The sequence below is a fragment of the Chinchilla lanigera genome, unplaced genomic scaffold (genome assembly GCF_000276665.1).
Source record: "Chinchilla lanigera isolate Chin_1 unplaced genomic scaffold, ChiLan1.0 scaffold00026, whole genome shotgun sequence".
In the NCBI taxonomy this organism is placed as follows: Eukaryota; Metazoa; Chordata; class Mammalia; order Rodentia; family Chinchillidae; genus Chinchilla; species Chinchilla lanigera.
In genome coordinates, this window is record NW_004955427.1 from 9,837,911 (window position 1) to 9,862,323 (window position 24,413).

Genomic DNA, 24,413 nt, shown 5'->3' on the forward strand with positions numbered 1-24,413 from the left:
CTCTCCTGATTACTGGCACTGCCAAGCTCTGAGCCATCCATGTGAGTGGCCTCACATATTTTTGACTCACCTCCCTCTACCTAATCAGCAGTCACTCTCTGAGTGACATCACTTAAATGTTTCCTGCATTCGAAATTTTTCACTAGCTTCAAGTCACTACCCTTTCTAAAGGCCTTTATCATCGCTGCATGAACTACTTTCTATTATCTCTTGCTTCTAATTCAGCAATTTTTCTAGACATGAGTCACAACCACTTTCTGTACCATGCAATTCCTTTCACGAAAACCAAGAAGAGGGAAAAGAAGTGAGAGAAAGGAAGGAAGAGGGAGTACTGAATGTGTGTTATTGCAATAATCTCAAAAGCCTTCTAAAAAACCTATTTATGCCATGTCCTTACAATCTGAAATTCTAAATTAATCGTTCTGAAATTCTAGTTTTATTGTTCCCCAAGTGATTTTAATGTGCAACCAGGAGACCCCCAAGCCGAGAGGGACAAGGTCGTCTCTGCAGTAGTTACCACATTCACTACCCGGAACCCAGCGGCACCGAGCGTGATACACAAGCTGTCTTCAAATAGTTACGCTCCAACTCGCCAGTTCCTCTCTGAGCCTCCTCCATCCCCCACTGCCACCGCCACATCCCCCTTACGCACTCAACGCCCAACCTTGTGTGCAAGGCCCGCTTTCCCCATGCCAGGCTTGGGATAACTCGTTTTGGGGTCCTGCAGTTCCCTTTCCAATCTTGTCTACTCGCTGACCTCCCCCTCTTTGAAGTCTCCCTTCACAAGTCCACTATTCCCCCCAAATGCCTCCTCCAGCTTCCCGAGAGACAATTCACTGCTTTTTCTCCCATGCTCGGTGGCACTGTTCCTTTTTAGACGTTTATACAGATAACATTCACATAAGATAACATCCACTTTTAAAGCACTTTAAAAAGAAACCTTGCTGGGTGTGGTGGCACATGCCTGTAGTCCCAGCACTTGGGAGGCTGAGGCAGGAGGATCCTTGTGGAGTTCCAGACCAGCCTGGGCTATACAGTGAGCTTAAGGCTAGCCTGAACTGCATAGGGAGGTCCTGTCTCAAAAAGACAGAAAAAAAAAAAAAAAGAAAGAAATCTTCTTAGCAGTGTATATCCACATGCCAGCTCATATCTCACTAATAAGTAATCACTGCTATCTCTTTGTGGTTTATCTTTCCAGAGATTTATTTATATATCATGTACAAGCATATATATACTTTCACTCTTTGTGGTAAGTAAAAATGGTAGCATATTATACCAATAGTCTACATCTACTTTTTCCTTTGAAGATATGCCCCAGAATTCTTTGTATTTCAGGAAGAGCTTCTTTATTACTTTTTACAGCTGTATTATATTCCAATGCTCTGTACAGAAAGGTAGTCAACCAGACTGTCTTGGTTACTTTTCTCTTGTTGCTGAGACAAAATACCTGATGCCCAAAATGAAGGAAGGAAAGGTTTATTTAGCTCACGTCTGTGGAGGTTTCAGTCCATACTCTGCTGGCTCCAAGGCAAAGTGGCGCCTGGCAGAGGGCAACAGTTCATGGCGGCGGAACAGCAAAGCAACAAGAGCAAAAGGGGAGAAGGCAAGCAGCCTCTTTCCCTCCCTTATACTGTATGCAAACTACCTGCCCCAGGGCAGGTGCAGCTCTCACACCCATAATCCCAGCATTGGGCCACGAATCAGTCATAACTCTAGAATCCCACCCCATGACTGCATGAGGCTTTGGGGGTCATTCAGACACAAACCATAACACCGAGCTGTTAATAGATATTTACATCCTCTCAATCTTTTTCCATAAAAACAATTTTGCAAAGACTAACCCTGAAAAGAAGTAATTTCACATTAAAGTGAATATGACTATACAATCATTTTCTAAAACTTAAATTTCTGGGTCAAAAGGTATATACCATTGTAATTTTGATCGATATTACTCAATTGTCTTGATCAGGCTGTTAGGTGGCCTGGTTTACAGACATCCTTGTGAACATGCAAAGAGCTCTAAAAAAGTTATAGGCATTATTTTGAAAGTAGAGCATTTGATATGCATCTATTAAATGTACATTACTCATTCCTATCACCTATTGTTTAGGTCTCCCAGGGCTGAGAGAGAATTAAAGTCTCCTATTACAAGCGTGCCTGGTTTTTCCCCATGTATCTCTCCTAGGAGTTGTGTTATGGAATGTGGCCCCTCACTAGCTATGTGAAGTCTTTGTAACTGGTAGTCTTCATTGTAACTGGTGCTTGTAGCCTAATGACGTGTGCTTCTCTGAGTTATTTCATGTTTTTACTCTGGATTTTAATTTTTCTGATACTAGGCTGGATTCCTATTTAATTAAGTAGATTTATCTAAAGTAACATTGACTTATCTGAGTCACCAGTTTAGATGTATGTGTCCTGTATGCAGTTCAGGATTTATAACTGCTTAGTGATACAACCTGGAGTTTCTTTTTAATCTTTGATTAAAGTAAGTTCAAGCCACTTATATTTATTGATAAGGTACATTTGTTATAAGTTCAGTCCTAATATTTTATTTTTAGAATTTATAATTATTTTGTGTTGCTGGTGTTTACAATACCAGGCATGGAACGCAGGACTTCCACTCTGAGCTATATCCCAACTCCCTTTTTTAAACTTTTATTTTAAAACAGAGTCTTGCTAATTTGCCCAGGCTGGACTCAAACTTGCAATCCTCCTGCATCAGCCTCCCAGAGTGCTGGGATTACAGGTGTGTGTCACCTGTAATGGGAGGTATGTCACCTCCCATTTTGGTGGGTGAATTATTTCTACATTTCTACACCCCCATACAGGGCTGATCCTTTATATTTTTTACCCTAATGACCACATACTTCTTTTCCACTACTATATCTAGTATGTATCTATAATGTGATCTTTCCCAGTGTTGATCTTCACTAAAAAGTATGATTAAATTGCTTAAGTGATACCTCCTGATCTCTGTGAGAGGTGAGGCAGACAGTAAACTACCTTTCAGCTTTCATGTACGACCTCCCAGTTTGATGGGTGAATTATTTTTACATTTAATTTGATGCTTAGTGCCACAGGTCTCTATCTCATTTGCGCTGGTAAGCCCAGTCCTGTGCTGTGGAATTCTCAGACATCCTTTGCTGGTGAAATTTGGTCTCCAGTGGTTTTCTCATAAAGGGATGAAGAGAAAAATACTGCCTGAATTTTTTTCCTAGTTTAAAAACTATTTATCTGAGGCTGGGCACCGTGGTGCATCCCTGAAATCCCAGTACTCTGGAGGATGAGGCAGGAGGATTGCCATAAGCTTGGGGACAGCCTGGGCTACTTAGTGAGTTTAAGTCCCACTGAACTACAAAGCAAGATCTCTCTCTCTCTCTCTCTCACAAACACACAGACACACACACACACACACACACACACACACACACACACACACACTATACCATGCATAGGTTTTTCAACTGAAAAATAGTTTGATGAATATACAATTCTATCTTGCATTTCCTTTTTTTTTTTTTCTTTTTTTTTTTGCATTTCCTTTTCATGAAGATCTTAAGACTCTTACTTCATACCTCTGGGAGCTGATTTTGGGGATTGTGAGTGGAAGAGTCGAAAGCCAAACTGAACTGTTCTGTCTATGTAAGAGACTTGATCGTCATGCTTCTTGGTCACAGGAATTTATATTCATCGCTATACTCCAGTGCCTTTACTAGAATATCTTTTGTAGTCGGCATTTCTGGGCCATTTTTCCCTACCACAGAGTATAGCAATTTCATATACATAGTTTTAAGCTTTTTTTCCATGAAATTTGTTCTTGATTTACACTTAAAAAATATACCCCTCCATTACTGTTTTCTTTAGATATTCCTTAATTGTGAAAAAAATTGTATTTCCTTTTCCTACTTCTAATATCATTTGTTTGTAATTACAAGCACTTCTGTCCTAATTTCTATCTATTTTATTTGATTTTTCACACTTCCCCTCTATATCAGAAAATGGTAAACTTTTTCTATAAAAGGCTAAGTGTTTAAAGGTTTTAGACTTCACAGACCACATATAGTTGCTGCCATGTATTCTTCAATTCTTTTTTGTTATCTCAAAATGTACAAATTATTTTTAGCCGAAGATCATAAAGTAAGATTTGGTAGCCTGGATTGAGCCCATCATTAATAGTTTGTGACCCTTCCTCAATATCCTATGTTTTACCAAAGTGACAATTTGCCTTTGCGTTCTTTCCAAATGTATGATTTCACTTCTACTTATTCCCGAATTCTAGTACACTATGCTTCAGAGATTTCAGATATTTTTTCATCTCCTACTGTCTCACAATTTCTGTTTCTGGATTTTCCTTCACAAAAATGGTTTGCTGAAATTTTTAAAAACTAATGTATAGAAGTGTATATATAATTTTTTCTGGTCTCTGTTGACATTTTTTTCTATTTATAGCTTTACTGGGATGCAACTGTCATACAAAAACCTGGACAAAATTCACGTGTACAATTTGATAAATGTGACATATAGAATTTCTGACATTGGTTTGTTTGTATAACTCATCCAGGGCCAACCACTGACTTGCTTTCTTTCACTGTAGATACATTTTCTATAATTTTGTATTAATTAAAATTACATAACAGTCAATTTTTTATCTAGCTTCTTTACATAGAAAGAATTATTTTGGAATTCATCTATATTGCGGTGTGAATTAAGAATTAATTCCATTTTATTGTTAAGTGATTTTCCCCTGAATGGATATGCTACACTTGGTCCTTTCACCTACCAATGGCCATTTGGGTGGTTTCCAAATTTTGGTTACTGAAAACGAATACTTTGGGCACTCGAATACAAGTGTTCGTGTAGACATAAGCTCGCCTTTCTCTTGGGCTGTGTCCAGGCATTACTTAGGAGTGTAATGTCTGGATCATGTGGTAGCCATCTATTTAACTTTCTAAAAAACTGCCAAGCAGCTTTCCAAATTCATGTTAACATTTTAAATTTTCAGTGGTTTTTCTATATTCTAGACTACTCAGCATGATCAGCCAACTTAACTGTACTCACTGTAGTGAGTGTGGAGTAGTATCTCACTGTGGTTACAATTTGCATTTCATTAATGATTAGCGATTAACCATGTTCATTTGTATCACTGTGTCTTTTTGGTGAAGTGTTCAAATGTCTATTCTTAAACTGTTTTCTCTGTTTTCTTATTAGAGTTTTTAAAGACATTATAAGTCTACACATAAGTCCACTGGCAGATAAGGCTTTGCAAATATTTCCTCCTCCTGTGTGGCTTGGCTTCAATTTCTTAACTGTTCTTTCAAAGAGCAGAAGTTTTTAATTTTGATGAAGTAATTCTTTATGGTTTTCTTTCACTGCTTTTGTTTCTTATATAAGAAATACATGCCAAACCTTAGATCATTAAAGTTCCTTCTTTTACTCTCTTCTAGAAGGTTTATAGTTCTCCTTCACCTTGAGGCTCATGATCTATTTTAAGATTATTTTTGTATGTGGCATGAGATAAGAATCAAGGTTCATACCATTTGTGGGTGAGATTATTCTTTCTGCCAGTAGAACGCCATACTCTCTTAGTTGAACATCAACTGGTCATATTTATGCGCGGGTCTATTGCTGAACTCTATGTTCTGCCGGTCTAGTTTTCTGTGTTTATACCAATAAGACACTGCCCTAATTACTGTAGTTTTATACTGAATATTGAAACTAGTTAATACCAGACCTCCAATTCTGTTCCTATAAGTTATTTTGATTGTCCTAAATTCTTAACATTCCACATAAATTTTAGAGTAATGACTCAATTTCTTAAAGAAAGGAAAAAAAACAAACTTGCTTAAGGGCAGTGCTTGGTTTAAAACTACAGGCCAGGTGGGGAGAACTGCTATTTAGGCAATACCAAGTCTTCAACTCCATGACATGGGAGAGCCCTCGACTTCTTTGCTCTATTTAATTTCTGGCAGGGTTTTGTTGTTTTCAGTGCATGGATATTTCACATCTTTTGTCAAATTTACTTCTAAGTATTTCATACATTTTAATGTTAATAGAAATTGTATTTTCTAGATTTCTATTTACAATTGTGTGCTGATGTACACAAAACATTTGATATTTTCTTATTAATACTATATTTTGCACCTTTGGTAACTAAACTCATTCCAGCAATTCTAGTAACTTTTTTATAGATTTCACCTGATTTTCTACATAAACTATCACATCTGCAAAGAAAAAGAAGTCTCCTTTTCCTCAGCAATCTGAATGTCTTTTCTTTCTGTTCTTTTTTTCACCGCCTGGAATCTCCTGTATAATATTAAATGGGAGGGGTAACAGTGAACCTCATAGCCTCATTCCTGACCTTAGGAAAAGAATATTTAGTCTTTCACTGATAAGTATAATTTTAGCTGTGAATCTGTACAGATGCCCTTTATTACACAAAGGGCTTCTCTCTTAATCATAAGTTTCTAAGAACTTTTACTAGGAGTCACTATCGTTTTTTCATCATCTACAGTTTGCTGGAATTTTTCCCTTTTTCTTATGCTGTATTTTTATGTGTTACATACTGATCAGGCGTCAAATCTGATTGGATGCTTTTTCTTTCATAGTATATCTTGTTTAGGTGCTATGTTCGCTGGTTTTTAAAAGCACGTCACTGGAGTTGATTTGCCTGACTAGTTTTTTGCCCAAGCTTTCCACAAGACGGACAATCCCAGGCAAGTTCTCTGCGGTCGTGAAGCCTCTTCTCTTCCCGTCTTTACAAAAGCTCTGCTGCTGCAAACACAACTTGAGTGCTCTCACGTGCGCCCATATCTTCTGCTTCTGTGAAGAGAAGCGGGTCCTGTGCATTCTGCTGCCTGCTGGCTGTGCTTCCCCAGCTCGAGATGTGCTCCTCCTGAGTACGTGCATTTGCGCTCCTCCTTTTGATGTGCCACTGCAGGGCTCTCTTCAATTTCTCTCCCTTCCTCCCGTGGAGCTCTTGTATCACTCTGACTTCTCTGAGGAGCCCTGAGAAATATCTTTGGTCTGTGTCTCCAAGTGTGAAAGAAATTTCAGCGTATTGTTTTGTCCTCAAGCTTCCTTCAGGCTCTTAGATTTTCAGAAAAAAAGATTATGAAAATGCTAAGTGTTTAAAATGATATTCACACTCAAAGTCTCCCATAAAACTCTGCCTACCTTTGTTTATCATTGTATCAAACCATCTTATAGTTATGTTAGCAATATGTCTCTCTCAATAAACTGTTAATTCCAAATTTATTCTTTTTATCTCCCCTACCTAGCACAATATTTAGAGTGTTATGATGCTCAATAAAATGTTGATGATTGACAGGATGAACTAGGTGTCTGATGCTCATCTTTTCACAATTGAAACATGATCACAAGTGTTTTCAGCGGTCATAATTTGAGTATTTCTCTACTACTTGCTGGGTATTAGCACAACTTTTCAAAGCTGTACATTATGCCAGTATGTACTATCTTCTAGTGTCTACATTATTATGGGTTGACTTTTGTTCATTGTATAGCAAAGTGGATTGAGCCTAGCCTGCTAACAATATTTGATTCTAATACACCACTTGGATTTACAACATTTTAATGCTAACTTAAAGATATTTCTGGCTGTATAGCTGTAGTTGGATGGGGTTTGACCTGAACTACTAGTCGCTTCATTAGAGTTGTGAGTAAATAAATTTTTTATGAGTTCTGTACATGTCATTCTTTCATCTGAACTTCTGAGTTTTTACAAAAGTACTTGAGACATTATAGAAAAAGTACAGCAACTATTTCTCAAATAGATTTTGAGTAGAAATGCATTAATAATTATGGTCAAATAAAATATTTTTAAGGGAGTACAAAAGCCAAAAAGCAGATACTGCAATGACCTTCAATGGTGATACTGTCATGAATGCAAAATTCACTTGTAATCAGAAGAACACAGGAAAAGAAAGAGAAGAGGCACACAAGGACAGTGGCACAACTCTTCTCCCTTCATCCTATATCCGGGTTTCACTACAGTCAGCGGGTTATAATTGCAGTATATCTTTTAGTAAAGGCAGGCACCACGATAGCCTTCAGAATTTGGGTTCCCACTCTTTGCATCAATGCAAATTCTGCTTATTTTCTTCCATAATTTTAGCCAGGAATGGCTCAATCTGAGCAATTTACACCAATATTTCCATATCTTAAAAATTATCCACCTCTGAAATCTTTTCTCTCCCTTATAATTTACAGTTCTTCTCCTTCCACCAGGATTATCAGCAGTGCTCATCACAACCATTAAAACTTGTTTTCTTCAAGTCCTTTTTCTCTCAGTTTATCCTAAGCCTACTACTTCCCTATTGGTCCCAGTTGTGCCTGAGAAAAACAGACCACCACATCAGCTCTCCTCAGCCATCCCCACTCTGATAATCTTCAGCCTCGGATGGATCAAATCATTGATCATGGGTCAGCCTTGGATCTAGAGATCACTTTCCATCTACGCTCAAAATCTCAGACCACTGGAATTTGCTTAACCATTGAATCTACACCACACAAATGTGTGGTTCTCATCAACTCCTGAATAATTTTTTCACTTGTTCCTAATTAGCTTCTGTTCACATCCCCACAATCTTGTTCCACATCTTCCTCATACTCTACACGGTGCCTCTTTCACCATCATCAGATGGCTGTGCCACTCACTTCTTAAGAGAAAAGAAAACAAGTATGAGGACCCTTAACCTCTTTCCCACAGGCTCAGAAGAGCATCCCTCCTCTTGACGCAGGACGCACATTGGAAGTTGCTGGAGTCACGCTAGAAATGAAAACTGAGGCAACCGCAGAAATTTACAGGCAAAAGTTGTAACTGAGATACAGCAGAAAATAGGAAGAGACTTCGGCTTGAGGGAAGCAAAGCTAAAGGAGGCACAGCTCTGACAGATCACATCAGCCCATTAAATAAAGAGTGGGATGAGCTACGGGTTGGATAGGTCTAACAATTTTCCACTGGGAAGTTAGCATGTCATTTTTGAGACTTTTTCTTGTTTTAGAGGACCTTTCTCTCTGTGTAGAACTGGTGGGTTAATGGCTGTTTCCACCTACAGGGCCATCCTGGCATCTCCCTTGCTTTATAGCACACTGGCTCCTTGTGGAGTAGAGGAGGAAGAGGAAGAGGAAGGCACACTCCACATATTGTTGGCAAGGGAGGAGAGGAAAAGACGTATTTTCCCTTTAGTAGCTAACAGGCCATGGATGCAGACCCGAGAATCCCGGTCTCTTGTCCTCATGAGAGTCCCTGTGTTACTCTAACGTGATCCCTTTGCCTGGTCCTTGTACCCTTCCTGTCCTTGCTTGACTTCATCTCAATCAGGCTGCCTCTCCTTCCTGTTAAGTTTCTCTAGTTTCACAGGCCCCTTCTTCCGAGTCCAGAAACATCACCAAATCTCCTCAACTACAGGTCCTCGTCCGCTTGAGCTAACCATCTAGCTACAGCCCCATCGTCCTCAGCTTCTTGGGTACACGGCTTCCTACCATAGCTTATTATCCATGGATTCCTTTTACTTGCTTTTCATTGACCTTTCCCCTCAAGCCACGTGGCCTCTCTGAAATTTATCTTGCTAAGTTTAGTGATTCATTTATATTTTTTAAAAAAGCTTAATGGACTTGGCACAATGCTCTGATTACAGTAGGTACAGAGGAAATACTTGTATAGTTTAATAATGCAGCATTGAGGACAAAGGGCAAAAGCTAAATACTAAAATGTAAGATTCAGAGAAAGTTTTTTTAATGCATTAGGACAAAAGGTAGGGTATTTTGGTTTTCCTTCTGAAGCATCTTCTGTAGAAACAGAGATACACATATAATTGGTGCACCGAAATAAATTTGCACTGTGAAGTGTACACTTATGAAGCTGCCTTTATGAAAAATGCTGATAGTTCTCTTTATCAGTTTCATTTACATTTCATTCTTTCATTTTAACTTCTGAGTTAAAATGACATTTTTTCGGTTTGCTGGGAAAAAAATATATGATACTTTCAACTTAAAGGAAGAGATGATTATTTCAGCTCTTGGTTCCAAAGCCTCCCTATGGTGAGTTGGCCAAGGCAGAAGCACCATGGAGAAGTGCATGGTAGGCCAAAACCACTCACTTTATAGGGCAAGAAAACACAGTACAGGGGAAGAGTCAAAGAGGGAGGGGGCCTGGGACCAGATAGAGACCCCAAGGTCACACTTCCTCGATCCACCCAGACACACCAAAAGTTTCCTTTACTAATCCCCTGTGTGTGTCTCAAAACAACCGTCAAGTTGACGGTCAAGATTAACTGTCACATTCTCCCAGAAGTTTGTTCTTCAGTTCTAATCAGAAATAAGAGTTTTCTACTAACAAGTTTATTTCAACTAATAGATGATTTTCCACACTGGCTTGGGAACTGACCCATAATTTTTAAAAATATATTTAAAAATCATATATATTACTTCTTATTTGAAGAACATGTTTTTACATCTTTGATTGCATTTTTTATATAAAAACAGAATCTAACACAGTTAATCAACTTCAAGTTCTGTCTCCATTACTTGAGGAGTAACTGTATATTAAGGGTAGTCCAGTATTTTTCTCAGCGTGACCTTTCACATTTCACAAAAGAATAATTACCCTAGAAATCTCACAAACATCAGTATTTTCAAATGGCACAAACTCTCCTGGGCAAGACAATTACCTTTCTTTACAAGTTCAGGAAGTCCTACAAAAATCACAAACTGAACCGGTGAAATCTGTGTAAGATGCACTATCTCTGTGGGTAAGCCTTTTGTACCTGAGGTACAAAAGAATGACCTGGGCAGACAGGCAGATTCCAAGGCTCTATCTCCAGAAATTTTGTTCAGTCCCTCTGGTATGAATCCTGGAATCTACATTTCTACAAACACATGATGTTCTCCTTGTACAGGTGGTGCCATAATCTTAGACTCACAAACTTGGAAAATCTAATTTCTCCTTCCAGTTCTGTATCAATACCAGATAAGACCATAAAGAAGATTATATTCCTTTTATATTCCTGTAGAATTAGGACTCTGATTTAATTTTACTGAACTAGAGAACCGGACTAAAATAATAAATCTTGGAATTTAATTTACAAGTGAATATTAGTAAAAAAGTTTTCCCTCTGGTGATGTTCACCTCTTGAAAGGTGTGTTTACATCATCGTAAGCGAAGACAGGACATGGAACCGCAGAGACAATGCCTTCCTTACAAAGCTGGAGAAGCTGGTCTCACCTTCCCCTTGGAGAGATTTATTTGTATTCCAAATAGTGAGAAAAAGAAACCAAGATCCTTCCCAAAGAGGAAACTGGATTAGCAAGAGTGGTGCTGCTATCCTATAGAAATGCCCAGGTTCACTCTTTTTTTCTGTTTTCAGCGTTCCTTGCCTGTAGTACAAACTCCAGCACATGAAGGATAACGTCTGATCTGACTCATTCCCCATCCATTGCCTCAGGGTTAAGAACTGGCATAACGGGGAATCTGCACAATTATTTGCTATGATTAAATAATAACCTGCCCTGTTCCAAGAAACCTGTGCTCACATTTAAAACAATAGCTGCAAATACAGATATTTAATAATTAGCAGCTTGTAATAGGAGATAGGCAACTAATAGCCATGGGTTCTGATTGCAAGGGTCTTTGAAAACATCTAATCTTTTTTTTTTTCCTGCACTGGGGTTTGAACACAGGATTTCTCTACCATTGAGCTACATCCCCATGCCTTTTTCCCATTTTTTAGGTTTTGACCTAGAGACTTGCTAAATTATTCAAGTAGGACTAGAACACAAAATCCTCCTGTCTCAGCTTCTCTTGATGCCTGGCTTCTTCATCTTCCTTTTACAGGTGCAGAGGGTTCTAGGATGAAGGACCAGAGATCAGACAGCTTGAGATCACTCAGCGTATAAGCAGCACAGCTGGGACCTGAAGTTGGAGACCCTCAACCACTGGGCCAGCACTGTCACTATCTCTGGCTCCTTCCTCCGGCTCAGATCTTCCAGAACGGTTACTTTGCCCTACAAATCTGCCTAATATACACAGAGCTCCTCAAAAGGGAAAATTATGATTCCTACTAGCCGTTAATTTGCCAGTTGCTCCTCCCCAGAAGACCCATCAATCGGAACCGAGAAGAGGAAGCGTGGGGCAGTTCAAACCGCTTTGAGCTAAGAACCAACTGCAGTTTTCAGAGCGATCTTTATCCCTAGGCTGCTTGTGTGAACCGAGCACTGCAGTGATATGGGTTGGTGGTAGTTAGGAGTTTGGGGCCAGGCGGGGTTGGCTGCAATAAGGTTTCTGTTGTTTCCTGTCTTTGGCAAATTATTTCTCTGGATCTCTGTTTCTTCATCGATAAAACAGGAATCACAGCAATGATAGGACAGCCATCCGGTTAAATAAAGGAGCCGGGACGTTGAAAGCCCCCTCTAGAGGTGGCGCAGTAGCAGGTGCTACTACTTAGGATCCAGGCAGCCACCTCATGTAAGTCCTCTTCCCCGTGTAACATCGCTCGTGATCAGAACCGCTCGGGTAGCTTTAGAACTCACCAGAAATACACATAATCACAGGAATCTTGGGCGAGAATTTGGGAAAGAGAAGAGAATTAGAAACATGAAAAACATTTAATTCTTTTGTCCTCTAAAAAGCCTGTGGTATGCAAGGAGAATATGCAGAACAAGTACCAGATAACGGGAAACAAATGAACGTGCGCCTTGTTCTACCACAGCTTCATACTGCCTCCCTGCTCAACAGCACAAGAATAAAGGCAGATCTAAAATACATGGTTGATGCCTAGTTCAAAGCTGTCTGAAGTTCCCCCTGCTTATGCCTCAGTACTGTGCTTCACACAGGCCTCTGCATGGGTCCCTCACCACTTCATATTTATAAACTTTAACAGGGGTCTCCAACAATATATAAAGCTCAGGCTCAAACAAACAAAATAACTAGATTTGCCCCTGTTCGGAAGTATTTTAAACAATATTTAGTTATTTTCAAATGCCAGGAATTGTTACTAGTGCTCTTGGATTATGTCCAAGGCCTTGAGATGCCACAGAAGAGAAGGAAAAGAATTCTAGGCCACTAGGAACAAAGGCGGAGCTGGCTCTCAAGGAATGGGTGAGAGTCCTGCTCTCTCTACGGCAGTCCCACCCAGTGTGGAAGGCTGGGGCTGGTGAGGCAGGACTGGCTGCAGGACTGGGAAGCTGAAGCTGCTGGGAAGTGAGTTGCTGAGAGCATCTTTAGGCCTCCCGGCCACACAAAGCCAGACTGATGGTGAAGCTGGAGGGAGGAAACGGAACCCAAGGAAGATTCAGTTTGCGTTGTACTTGATCCCACACAGCTGGGACAGAGGGAGAAATCAAGTCAAGAATACGACCAGGAGATAAAGGTTTAGCAGCCGTAAGTCAGGAACATGATAGATGAGGCTTCAGTTCAAAATCAACATGCTTATGAAATCCAACTCCCTGAACTGAATTCCAAATGTAAAACTGGGTCCTGAGTAAGAGGAGAGATTAGATCAAACGAGACGAGAAAACTCAGGGGTGATGGTAGGGGCGCCCGGAGGAGGAGGCTCTGACACAGGGAATACGTTCTCCTTTTAGAAGGGAGTGCTGAGGGAGCCAGATCCCTGTGTCCTGCGGAGCAAAGTCAGGGAATACACCCGGGGCAGCACCCTGGACACCAGGCAGCCTCCGGGAGCCCTCCTCACTCAGGGTGTGGACAGAGAGTCAGTTGTACAGATAGTTCAAGCACGTAAGAGTTGGAGAAGGGCAGAGGTACAGGTGTATTTGCATTAAAACACAAAACAGCGTTCTCTCCAGAGAAAGTCATGTCAGGCAACGCATCTGAACCGCTACTCTTTCTTTGTCTCCACTGATGTGAAAAGGAATGACTGTCTGGTATGCAAGGGAGTCACGGATTTTGGCGTGACTGCCGCTACTGTCAGGGCTATTGACTGCTGCCCTTCTGGGAGAAGTGGCACGCTCCTTCTGGATGCAAATGCATCGCGGCCTTCAGCAGCAGCGTTTGGTCATTTCTGTGAAATCCAGAAGCAGACAACAGTGTTTCTTTGTCCCTGGCTCCAGGAAAAAAAAAAAAAGTAACTTTGGAAATCAAGAGCTGAGAACATCCTGGGATCTCTCAATCACATGCAAAGCCAAACTTTTCTGATCTCCTTTTAACTGCTGTGCTGTTCAGGTTTATTTAGTGAACTAAAAAGACGCTTATGTCAGGAAGTCTGATGTCTGTTTCTTTAAAAAGGAAGAGCAAGAAAATAATCCGGACAAGCAATTCAAGAAGTTGCACGTCTGCTGCGTGCTATCTGGTGTGTCTGACACTGAGCCATGTGTGCTGGCGGGAGGCCCACAGAGCAGCAATACCTGATAGCTGTGTTCTGGGGGCTCCTGGACTGGCTCGTCATAGACAGTTCATTGAGCCTCTCCCTTGGTATGCTGTGAAGGTAGGTCCCACAAATGTGAATGCGGTACGCAGGATCCCTTTTGGAGAAGCAATGCATCACCAAAAAGAAATGAGAACTCTGCAGCAAGAACAATAATGTAAAATATTTCAACTACACTGAGCATTGTAAGCCCTTGCTAGACCAGGGTCTTTTAGGTGTCATGAATTTTATATCATGGCAGTTGATGTAAGAAAGCTGGAAACGTACTCTTGGTGAACAAATATATTTTCTAAGGCATCTGTCACCGTAGCTACACAGATTTGCAATCTCAGTGTCCTACACAATAATGACACATTAGAAAGATTACATTCGAAATGGGAAAATGTGCTCACATTCCTCATTACAAAGTTTTCCTCAGATAGGCCGTTTCCATTTGAAGAAGGCAGCTAAAAGTTCAGCCAGCCTTCTCTGCTCTGCATTTACTTACTGCTGAAACAACCCATGTGGGAATTGCCAGATTATACAATTTCATTTGTTGTGGATCCATATGAGCACCGTGAAAGAACAGAACGCTACTGCTGGAGTCCCTTTTCAATAGGCCTGGAGCTTTATATGGGCTATTCATTTGGTGGGCAGACTAAGAACATAACAAATGCAACCCAAATGCAGTTTCTCTGCCCCTGAACAAATGCACCCAGTTATTTTGGCCAAGTCTAAGAAAATTGTGGGCTCCGCTAATATATGCAGAACTGAACAAGTCTTACCTATGAGGAATTAACCAATCCAATGAAATGAAAAATATTTATTTTGGGGTTAATTCTGCATAATTCATATTATTCATCATTATTCTTTGTTTATTAAATAACTACTAATGTTTGTTGTTTTTTGAGACATGGCCTCACTGTGTAGTTCAGGCTGGATTTGAACTCATTATGTAGCCCAGGTTGGCCTTGAATTTGCAGCAATCTTCCTGTCTCAGCCTCCTAAGTGCTGGAATTACAGGAGTGCATCACCATACCCGGAGAACTACTACTTGAAAGGTCCAGAACCTGGTACTTCTAGGACTGCCAAGATGAGGAAATCATGGTCTTTTTTTTTTTTTTTTTTCAGAGAAATTATACTCTAATGCAGGAGATAGATCAGATAGATATGCCATATATATGTACCGTATAGGCTTGTTTGAATTAATCTTTCCAGTTACTATGAATTCTCAGCCCACAGACCTGGCTCTCTCTCTCTCATGACCTTGCTCATCTTTCCAGTTTCTTTCTCCCACTCTGTATGGTGCTCCCGTGGGGCTGCCCACAGGCCCCCTCCTGCAAGATATATATGCAATACATAATACCAGACAGGAGTAAAAATATGCTTTTAAGAAAGACACACATAAAACAAAAGGAACTGGAAAGAAGGAGATATTTTTGTAGGTAAGAAATGGAAGATGTGGGGTGTGGTGGCACACGCCTGTAATCCCAGCACTCGGGATGCTGAAGCAGGAGGATTGTTGCAAGTTCAAGGTCAGCCTGGGCTACAAAGTGAGCTCAAGGCCAGCCTGAACTGTATAGCGAGACCTTGTCTCAAAAAGACAAAAAAAAAAAAGAAGGAAGGAAGGAAGGAAGGAAGGAAGAAAGAAAGAAAGAAAAAAAGAAAGAAAGAAAGAAAGAAAGAAAGAAAGAAAGAAAGAAAGAAAGAAAGAAAAAGAAAGAAAGAAAGAAAGAAAAATGGAAAACGACTTCACATTGGGTTTGGCAATAGTTTTGGACTTAAAGACTACACGCGGGCCAGAGGTCACTGCGGATGAGGACAGCAGGCGAAAGGCACTCACGAAGGAGGACCTGGGGGCAGCCCCACAGGAGCACCATACAGTGGCATAAAGAAGCACTAGAAAGACGAGCAAGGTCAGGACAGAGAGAGCCAGGTCTGTGGGCTGAGAATTCATAGTAACCAGAAGAGTAATCATACAAGCCTTGCGGGTACATAAGCAACAGAGCATCCCCTCCGTGACCTTACTGATTATACCAATATACCACCCATTAATATCACTTAGGTACAATAGGGCAAATACAGCATAGCTTAACTTGGGGTATGAAGTTGTGATCTGTCTTTTTAAGGATTAATGGCATCAAGTGGATTGTAGGTGGTACCAAAAAACTTCAGGTAAAACGCAGTAAAGTTACATCACTCTGTGTACACAGTCTTCAGCACAGGAGGCAGAGGAAGAAAGAGAAAGAGGCAAGTTTAGGATGAGGAAGTCCTCAAATACAGAAGAGCTGATTTATAATTTCACTTTATGCTTTTAACATCACTGTCTAGTATACTGAAAAACGGAACAGTCTCCAGTTGATTTTGCCAGGTGTAGATGAAAATGTTTCCAAGGACCAGCAGGTGGCGCTTGTCACTCAGTATAAAAAACAGCAGGTGCGGCGTGAAGTTGAGGAGCTACGCAGATCACGCATCCATCTGCTCAAAGAAGAGAGAGGGGGATGGGAGGCTCCAGCAGCACAGTTTATAACAGGGTATCGGCCTGTCCACACGGACTGTCAGTTACACGGGGGTAACCCCTTTATAAAATGTGCCATAGGTGCCGGGCATGGTGGCGCACGCCTGTAACCCCAGCACTTGAGAGGCTGAGGCAGAAGGATTGCTCAGAGTTCGAGACCAGCCTGGGCTACATAGTGAGTTCAAGGTCAGCCTGAACTGCCCAGTGAGACCCTGTCTCAAAAGAAAAACAATGTGCTAAAAGTAGCAGGACTTCACTTTGAGCTCTCCTGATATGTTACTGAACTTAGGTATTTTTTCTAACAAATATGATTTGCGATATACCCATTTCATATGGAAATTAGTATGGAGAGTCCTCCAAAAAATAAAACTGGAGGTTCCATTTGACTTAACTGTACCCCTTCTAGGTATTTTCCTGAAAAAGTTAAAAGCATCACACCACAGCAATACATACATACCCATGTTTACAGTGGCACAATTTATAATAGCTAAATCTTAGAAACGCCCATAGCCCCGTGACCAGAGGAAAAGGATAAGGAAAATGTGTATTTATCTACAATGGAGTACCACTCTGCCCTAAAGAAGGATGAACCTGAGACATTTTTAGGTAAGTAGGTGCACCTTGACACCATAGTCTTAAGTGAAGTAAGTCAGACATACAAGTTTAAATATTGCATTGTTTCTCTTACGTGAGAATCCCAAAGTATAAACAAGGGGCAAAGTGGAGAACAGGTATCAGGAAGTAGGAAGACCTTGTTCAGATGGGAAAGAGAGTAAGAGATGGGGGAAAGGGGAGGGAAGGAAGCAAAAAGGGATGTGAAGGGAAAATGGAAACAGCTTTTGTAAATGGAGATCCGATAAAGGGTGGAGGGTGAAGCGGGAAAGAGTACAAAAAAAGAATTACACTGTGTTATGTACATGTCCAAATCCCCCACGATGAGATCGTCATGGGCTGACACACACTAATTTTACAATGATAAAGTAAAATAAACCAGACGATTCTTGATTTTCCAGTGGTATCGAGCTTACCCTTGAATCATGTGCACATGGAGCCTGAGCAGAGCAAATGCTGTTTTCCTGGCTTTCCTGCCCGACCCTCAGAAACACTTCTTTTAGAGCGCAGCCGGGAAGGCAGTTCGCTCACCCTGAACACGGGTGGTTTCGAGGCTTGCTCTGACGTTAGGCCGGTAGATGCCAAAGCAGAGTTCGAGAACTCTTTCATAATGAGTTGCTGTTTCCAAAAGATAGATGCATATACACTTAGCACATGATTTAAAGGTTGTTCCACAAAGCAGCAAACCAAGGCTGGTTTCCAAGTCTTCCTTTGTGTTCGGCTTGTCGGCTGAAATGCTCTATCTGTTTCCATTTACCCTAAGCAGACTGTAAAACACAAACTTGGGCCAATCCTCTGTGAACTTTCTTTAAAGCTGCCCTCGCTATCTCCTTATAATAAACTTTTATGGCCGTTTTTAGTACGGTCAGACAAGTATTGGACAAATACTCTCTTGTAGTGGTTGGCAACCTTTAAATAACTGTTAGGCTTGGTCCACAAAGAGATTGCTATTATCTGAAGGCATGTTTTGTGTATTGATTCAACAGCCACAAGTGAATAGACAGTATATGCCAGGGACTATACGGAGTCATACAGAATGAAACCAAGGCTATTTCTGCTCTCCTAGGTCTAACAGAGTATTAGTGTTACTCTGAACTCACTAAGTTGCCTGGCCTGGAACAGACCCAGGGAAAGTACATGCTCCATGACCACCTCAAAACTAACCACTGCCTACGGTTGGCTCCATTTTGGGCACCGAGAACTGGAAAGTATGTTAAAGATTGTCAGACCATTTTCAGAAATAGATTTTGGGAATGTTTTCTTTTACCAAAGGAAAAGGGAAGATAGTAAAGATTCTTATATCCTTTGAATTAATGGCAGGAGAGTTTTACAAATGTACAGCTGAATTTTTTTTATTACTTTTGAAATGAACTGAATCTATAATCTTGATTTAAATTGTTACACCCCAGCACTTGGGAGGCTGAGGCAGGAGGATAGCCATGAATTCAAGGTCAGCCTGGGCTATATAGTGAGTCCAAGGCCAGCCTGAACTACATAAAGAGAACTTGTCTCAAAAAAACAAAACAGAATAAAAAAATCCAAAATTGTTATAGAAAACCCAGCTACACTATGAAAGAGAATGAGCAGGGCCAGGGCCCCCCATGTGTTAGTCCACAAAACAAAGCCATGACAATCTCTACCAAGAGAATGAATAATACATACAATCTCAAGCAAATAACAAACCATTTCTCTGTGATTGGCACTATTAATATCCATGAGTCGGCTCTGACATCTCTAGGAAAGAAAAAAGGAAAAGAAAAATCCCAGAGATGGCCAAGAAGAGAATCAATTCCAGACATACTAACTAAACACCTTCACAAAAGTACAAGTAGTGGTGAGCAGAACAAGGAACAAAAAAAAATTCAGATATCCCAGAATGGAAAAGTCTACCTGCTTGCTTACTTATAATAATCACAGCCTGTGATACCTTTAATTTTGTCTTCTATTATCAAAACAACAAGTAGAGGCTCTGCAAATTGTAGACCGTTGAGCTTTTTGTCTGTGGAGGAGTGCTTAAAAGAATGTATGTCCAAGGTTATTCTCAGTATCTTTCCAAGAGAGACCAAGATTACAGTGTGGAAGAGGAGGGTCAGGAGGCTTTCTTATCTCATGCAGTGGGTGACTTGCAGTCCAGATGCCTTTCCATAGCAGAGGGAAGGAGACAGAACTCTATCTTATAAAAGTCCAGGAATACACGAGATAATGTGTGGAGGCTAAGGTCTTCACTCCCGTTCCTCCATCAAATTTTCTAGCCTAATGAGTGTTTTATTTCCTTGTAGCTACAGCAGGTCAATGCATTTGGACGTACCCTGCTGGCTTCCTCAAGGGCTATTTGAGGAAGCTGACAGATTATATACAAAGTAAAAAATGCTGAAATGGAGTGCTAAATCTATAAAGTAAACAGAGATCTAACTACTTTCTTAAGAAAATACTTTTTTTTTTACATGCCACAATTTCTTTCACTGGAAACTATTGCACTTACCTGTTTATTAATAATAATGTCTTATTTATTGAGTTTTCTTAGCAGTTAAATAGGATTATGACTTTCTGCATTAATAGGCTAATGCCTTCTAAGGAACGCTTTTCCTCGGGGTAGAAGCTGCGCACAGACTGCCCTTCAGGGTCATGAAGCCCTGTGTGCCCACCGTGACCGTGTGACTTAGGAAATGTGAGCCAAGTTCCACAAAGCTCTAGCTGCAGCTGTAGACCAGAAGTAAATGTTGCTTTTGCTCACATGCAGTTTTGGTATCTGAGCTTAGCTATCACACGGGCAGAATTTTGCATAGAACTCTCTTCCTTTCTTTGGTCTCACCCTCTAGAATACACCATAGATCCAAAATGGAAGGAAAAAAACAAAAAAGAGGAGGGTGCAAGGCTGTACATTTTACTTGGGCAAGTCATGTGATTCAGCTATACCTGCACAGTCATAGTAGAAACTGAAAAAAGTAATCCCAGCTCACCTGTGCCTGCTGTTCAAGCAGTTTGTTTTGATACCTCTGAATCGACTCTTTAAGTTGCTTCTCTTTCTCACTTCTTGATGGGGACACCATGCTCAAGGTGCCCAGGGGGATGGTAGGTAGACGTTCTATATCATCGCAACTGCACAGTTAACAAGCACAGATTAATATCAGGGGAAACTAGGAAGCTACCTACTGTCTGTAAAAAAAGATTTACTTCTACAAGGCGCTACATTATCTGTTACGTACCCAAAATCAAATACAGAAGAAGATCATTATACGGATGACTTTAAATCTCCTATTTGAAGGGAAAAGACAGAAGCAAGAACTGTGGAGGGTAGCATATATTTATGAGGATGGGATGTTATTTATTTTGCTAATGCTTCACTTATCCTACATTATAACTCAATGAAGTCTTTTACAAGAAACGCTTTGTTAATCACTGAGAATAAAAAAAAAGAATTTAAGGACTGGTGACATAGCTCAGTGGCGTAACTGCCTGCCTGGCAAGCACAAAGTCATGAGTTCGATTCCCAGTACCAAAAAAAAAAAAAAAAAATCACTGAGGCTAATCTCATTACTGCCCTACATCCCTGCCCCACCAAATGGGGTAAAAATCTATACATTTCTTTAAAATATATCAAATAATCCTTCCTCTGACACACATGGGTCCTTTGTTCGGTGACTTAGTTTCACAGACAAGACTGTGGCTGTGTGTGCTCTGGTACTGAGTGAGTCTGGGGTCTGAGACCCTAGATCAGCCTCCCCAGACAGTCCCTGAGAGCGAGTGCAGCTCCCTTCCCTCCCGCAGGGAAGGTGCCTGGACTTGGGAGTCGCTCAGACTTCTGTGTTATGAGGCCATGTAGAATCATGTGTAAATAAAGGAACAAAAATCAGGCTACGGCGATGGACAAGCACTTTCCTCATCTTATTTGTAAAAAGTACTGACTTAGAGATGTCAGGCTTGCAGGTTCGAGGCCATTATTTTTCCTGCTCTTGCTTTCATGGCTATGTTCTTAGGAGCTGAGCTAAGCTGCTAAAAAGGGTTTTATTTTATTTTGTTTTTTGCCGGCATCAGGGTTTGGCATGGATAAGAACTTTGAACTCCCGCTGGGCCTTGCTCTGATGCCCCTGCCAACAGAGAAAAAGATTCAAATGCTACTGTGAGGAAACACTTACTTCCCCCACATATGGTGTTTGCTGTTATTGCTGTATTCAAAAAAAGGTGCTAGGTAAATAAATCCCAGCAACCAATACTATATATACAGCCACTTGCAGTGTGGATTTGAAGACGTGTAAGGGGTATCTACATAGGCCTCTGCTTCATTGGAAAAGAGAAAAAAAATTAAGAAAAGGGAACTCTTTCTTATTAAAATGCAACCCACTCAATTGAACTTCACTTAAAAGTTTTTGGAAATGAATCAAAATTTAATATACGATATAACCTGTAGGTATTTTTTAGCATCCTTTTCACAATCTGGACATTTTTGATTCAGCCAAGAATCAGGTATCATTTTTACCCTGCTGGTGATCCCTGCTTTCAATGCAGGTAAATGCACAGCGTGGAGGCAATGGAAGTGCTCTGGTACCTGTTTCTCAGGCACTGTGAGAGAAGCGTATCCTCCCTCTGTGCTCAAGTGGAAAACAAAGGAAGGCCTCCGAGTCTGAAAATGAGCAACAGCGCTTTAGTGTGTCTAGGTAACTGACCCTGCAAACTACCATGTGTAAAATGGTATATTTCAGTCACTAAAAAGCATTTAAATGAAATTGGGCTTCCTGAAATGTTACAGCAGGCCTTCTGGGAGACCCTGGTCGGACAGGAAGAGTAGCGGTTTTGGACCAGGCTCTTGGCTTCTAATGTGGGACTTAGAGAGGAATCCTGGGCAAGTCATTGAAAGCTTCTTAGCCTGGTTTCTCCTCTGAGCAAAGGGGCAAGCTCATGAAGCTTTTGTAAGGAGGAGTGGGACGACCTGTAATTGCCGTGGAAGAGGAAGCGAATGTGCTTCTGGCCCACGTTCTGACTACAAAACATGGCTCGTTCACAGGCTGTTCACTGGCACTAACCCTGTTGGCACCTGGCAATCAGCTGCTGGCAACAGACCGCACCTTCTGGAAATGTAGGCAGGGCCACGTCACCTCGCTGCTCCTTGCCAACAATCGTAGAACGCTGCCTAGTAAACAAGCATGTGTCTGTTCTCACCGTTTCATGCATCCAGTCTATGGGATCGTGTCCAAATCTAACGAGGGGCCATCTCAGGATGTAAGCCAGGGCAGGTTCAACACTGAATCGGAGGACAGAAAGGCCGCCACAGGAGTTCCCCCTCCCACTGGGGCTCATGCTGTGGACAACCCTGAGCTCTACACAGGAAGTGCCAACTCTCCATGAACTGCCTTTGTAGTCATGAGGTTGGGTTTTTTTTGGTTTTTGTTTTGTGTTTTTTTTAACATTTCCCTAAACCTCCTGCTGCACCTTATGCATATTCTTGTTGTACTCTTCTGAGGTGGAAATTAAATACAGATGGTCACTAGTATGTCAGGGTGTTTAATGACTGGAGGCTTAAGAAAAGTATAAATATAAGCCCTTTTGGCGTTTTAGACTCTCAAGGTCCATCGGTTTGCTGTCAGCACAACCGAGTTTGTCCTGCCTCTTCTCACGCGTCACAGCATTCTGATGTGTAAGAGACAGAAGGGGAGCTGTAGAACTAATTCCACAGTGTTCTGAGGTGGTACCGTGTGTTTTCAAGAGAAGAAGGCAAAAGTGTGTCCATACAAAGACAATGACAGACTGAAAATTAAAGAAGGTAGAAGGACAGCTTCCCTGTTCTGTATCACTGACAACTCTCAAGAGTGGTCTAAGGAATGCTAGCTGGGTGGTAAAATCTCTGAAGAGTAGCCCAAATCCTGGTGATGTGTCCTATGGGGATCCTCAGACAAGGGAAGTCCCAGCAATGGTTCTGACAAGGGGTTTGGCTGGACACAGAGAACACAAATGAAGATATAATCACAACACCCCTTCAAGGGGCTGGGAAGCTGAAGTGAAGATCAGTTACGCATTTGCCCCAGGATTCACTGCTGGTGGAGTGAGATCAAACCCAGGCAGCATGGCCCGAGAGTTTGCACTCTAAACACTACCCCACCCTATTTACAAAGTTCTTAGCTCGCAATGAGTAATTAATATTATTAACTGTTTTTAATACTGAGACTGAACCAATGCTGTGTTGATTTTCAGGAGATATTTAAGTCCCAAGTTAGGAGTGGAGTCAGGTTCATCGTTAGAACATCTTGGCCAATGGCCACAAACAGGTCTCTTAGCCCAGATATGGGCTTTAATTCTGACTGAGTCAGGTTCATCGTTAGAACATCTTGGCCAATGGCCACAAACAGGTCTCTTAGCCCAGATATGGGCTTTAATTCTGACTTTCCTGAAAGGAAGCATGGAGACTGAATTAGCTGTTTTGTAATCGTGCTCCCTGGAGCTCTGGGCTTTTTGCAGAGAGTAAGGAATGCAAATGGAAGTGGTGATCTCTGGGCCCTAGGCTTCTGGCCTTCAATTCACTTAGGACAGTTGCACATTTATCTGCTTTATGTATTTTGCTCCTGTGAAAAATTTTACTAGGGAAGCACACAGATCATGTTGCAAAAAAAAAAGAGGAGGAGGAAGGAAGGGAAGAGAGAGAGGGACAGAAGGGAGGGAGGGAGGAAGGAAGGAAGGAAAGAAGGAAGATGTGAAGAGGAAAAGGAGGGAGAAAAGGAGGGAGAAGAGGAAAGGAGGGAGATGTGAAGAGGAAAAGGAGGAAGAAGAAAGGAAGGTAAGAAAAGGAAATGAAAAGAAAGGAAAGAAAAGGGAAAGGAAGGGAAGGGAAGGAAAGGGAAGGAAAAGGAAAGGAAAGGAAAGGAAAGGAAAGGAAAGGAAAGGAAAGGAAAGGAAAGGAAAGGAAAGGAAAGGAAAGG

At 41.2% G+C, this 24,413-nt stretch overlaps 1 protein-coding gene across 4 annotated transcripts in view; it reads right to left on the reverse strand.

The window, feature by feature from the left end:
* The window catches only part of Morc1 (MORC family CW-type zinc finger 1), a 184,072-nt gene that overhangs the window by 47,842 nt on the left and 111,817 nt on the right, over positions 1 to 24,413 (reverse strand). For all 4 annotated transcript variants that reach the window (XM_013515035.1, XM_013515034.1, XM_013515033.1 and 1 more), the window contains one exon: positions 20,466 to 20,604. In XM_013515035.1, coding sequence (XP_013370489.1) covers positions 20,466 to 20,604 — 139 coding nt within the window. The remainder of the gene's footprint in view (positions 1 to 20,465; positions 20,605 to 24,413) is intronic.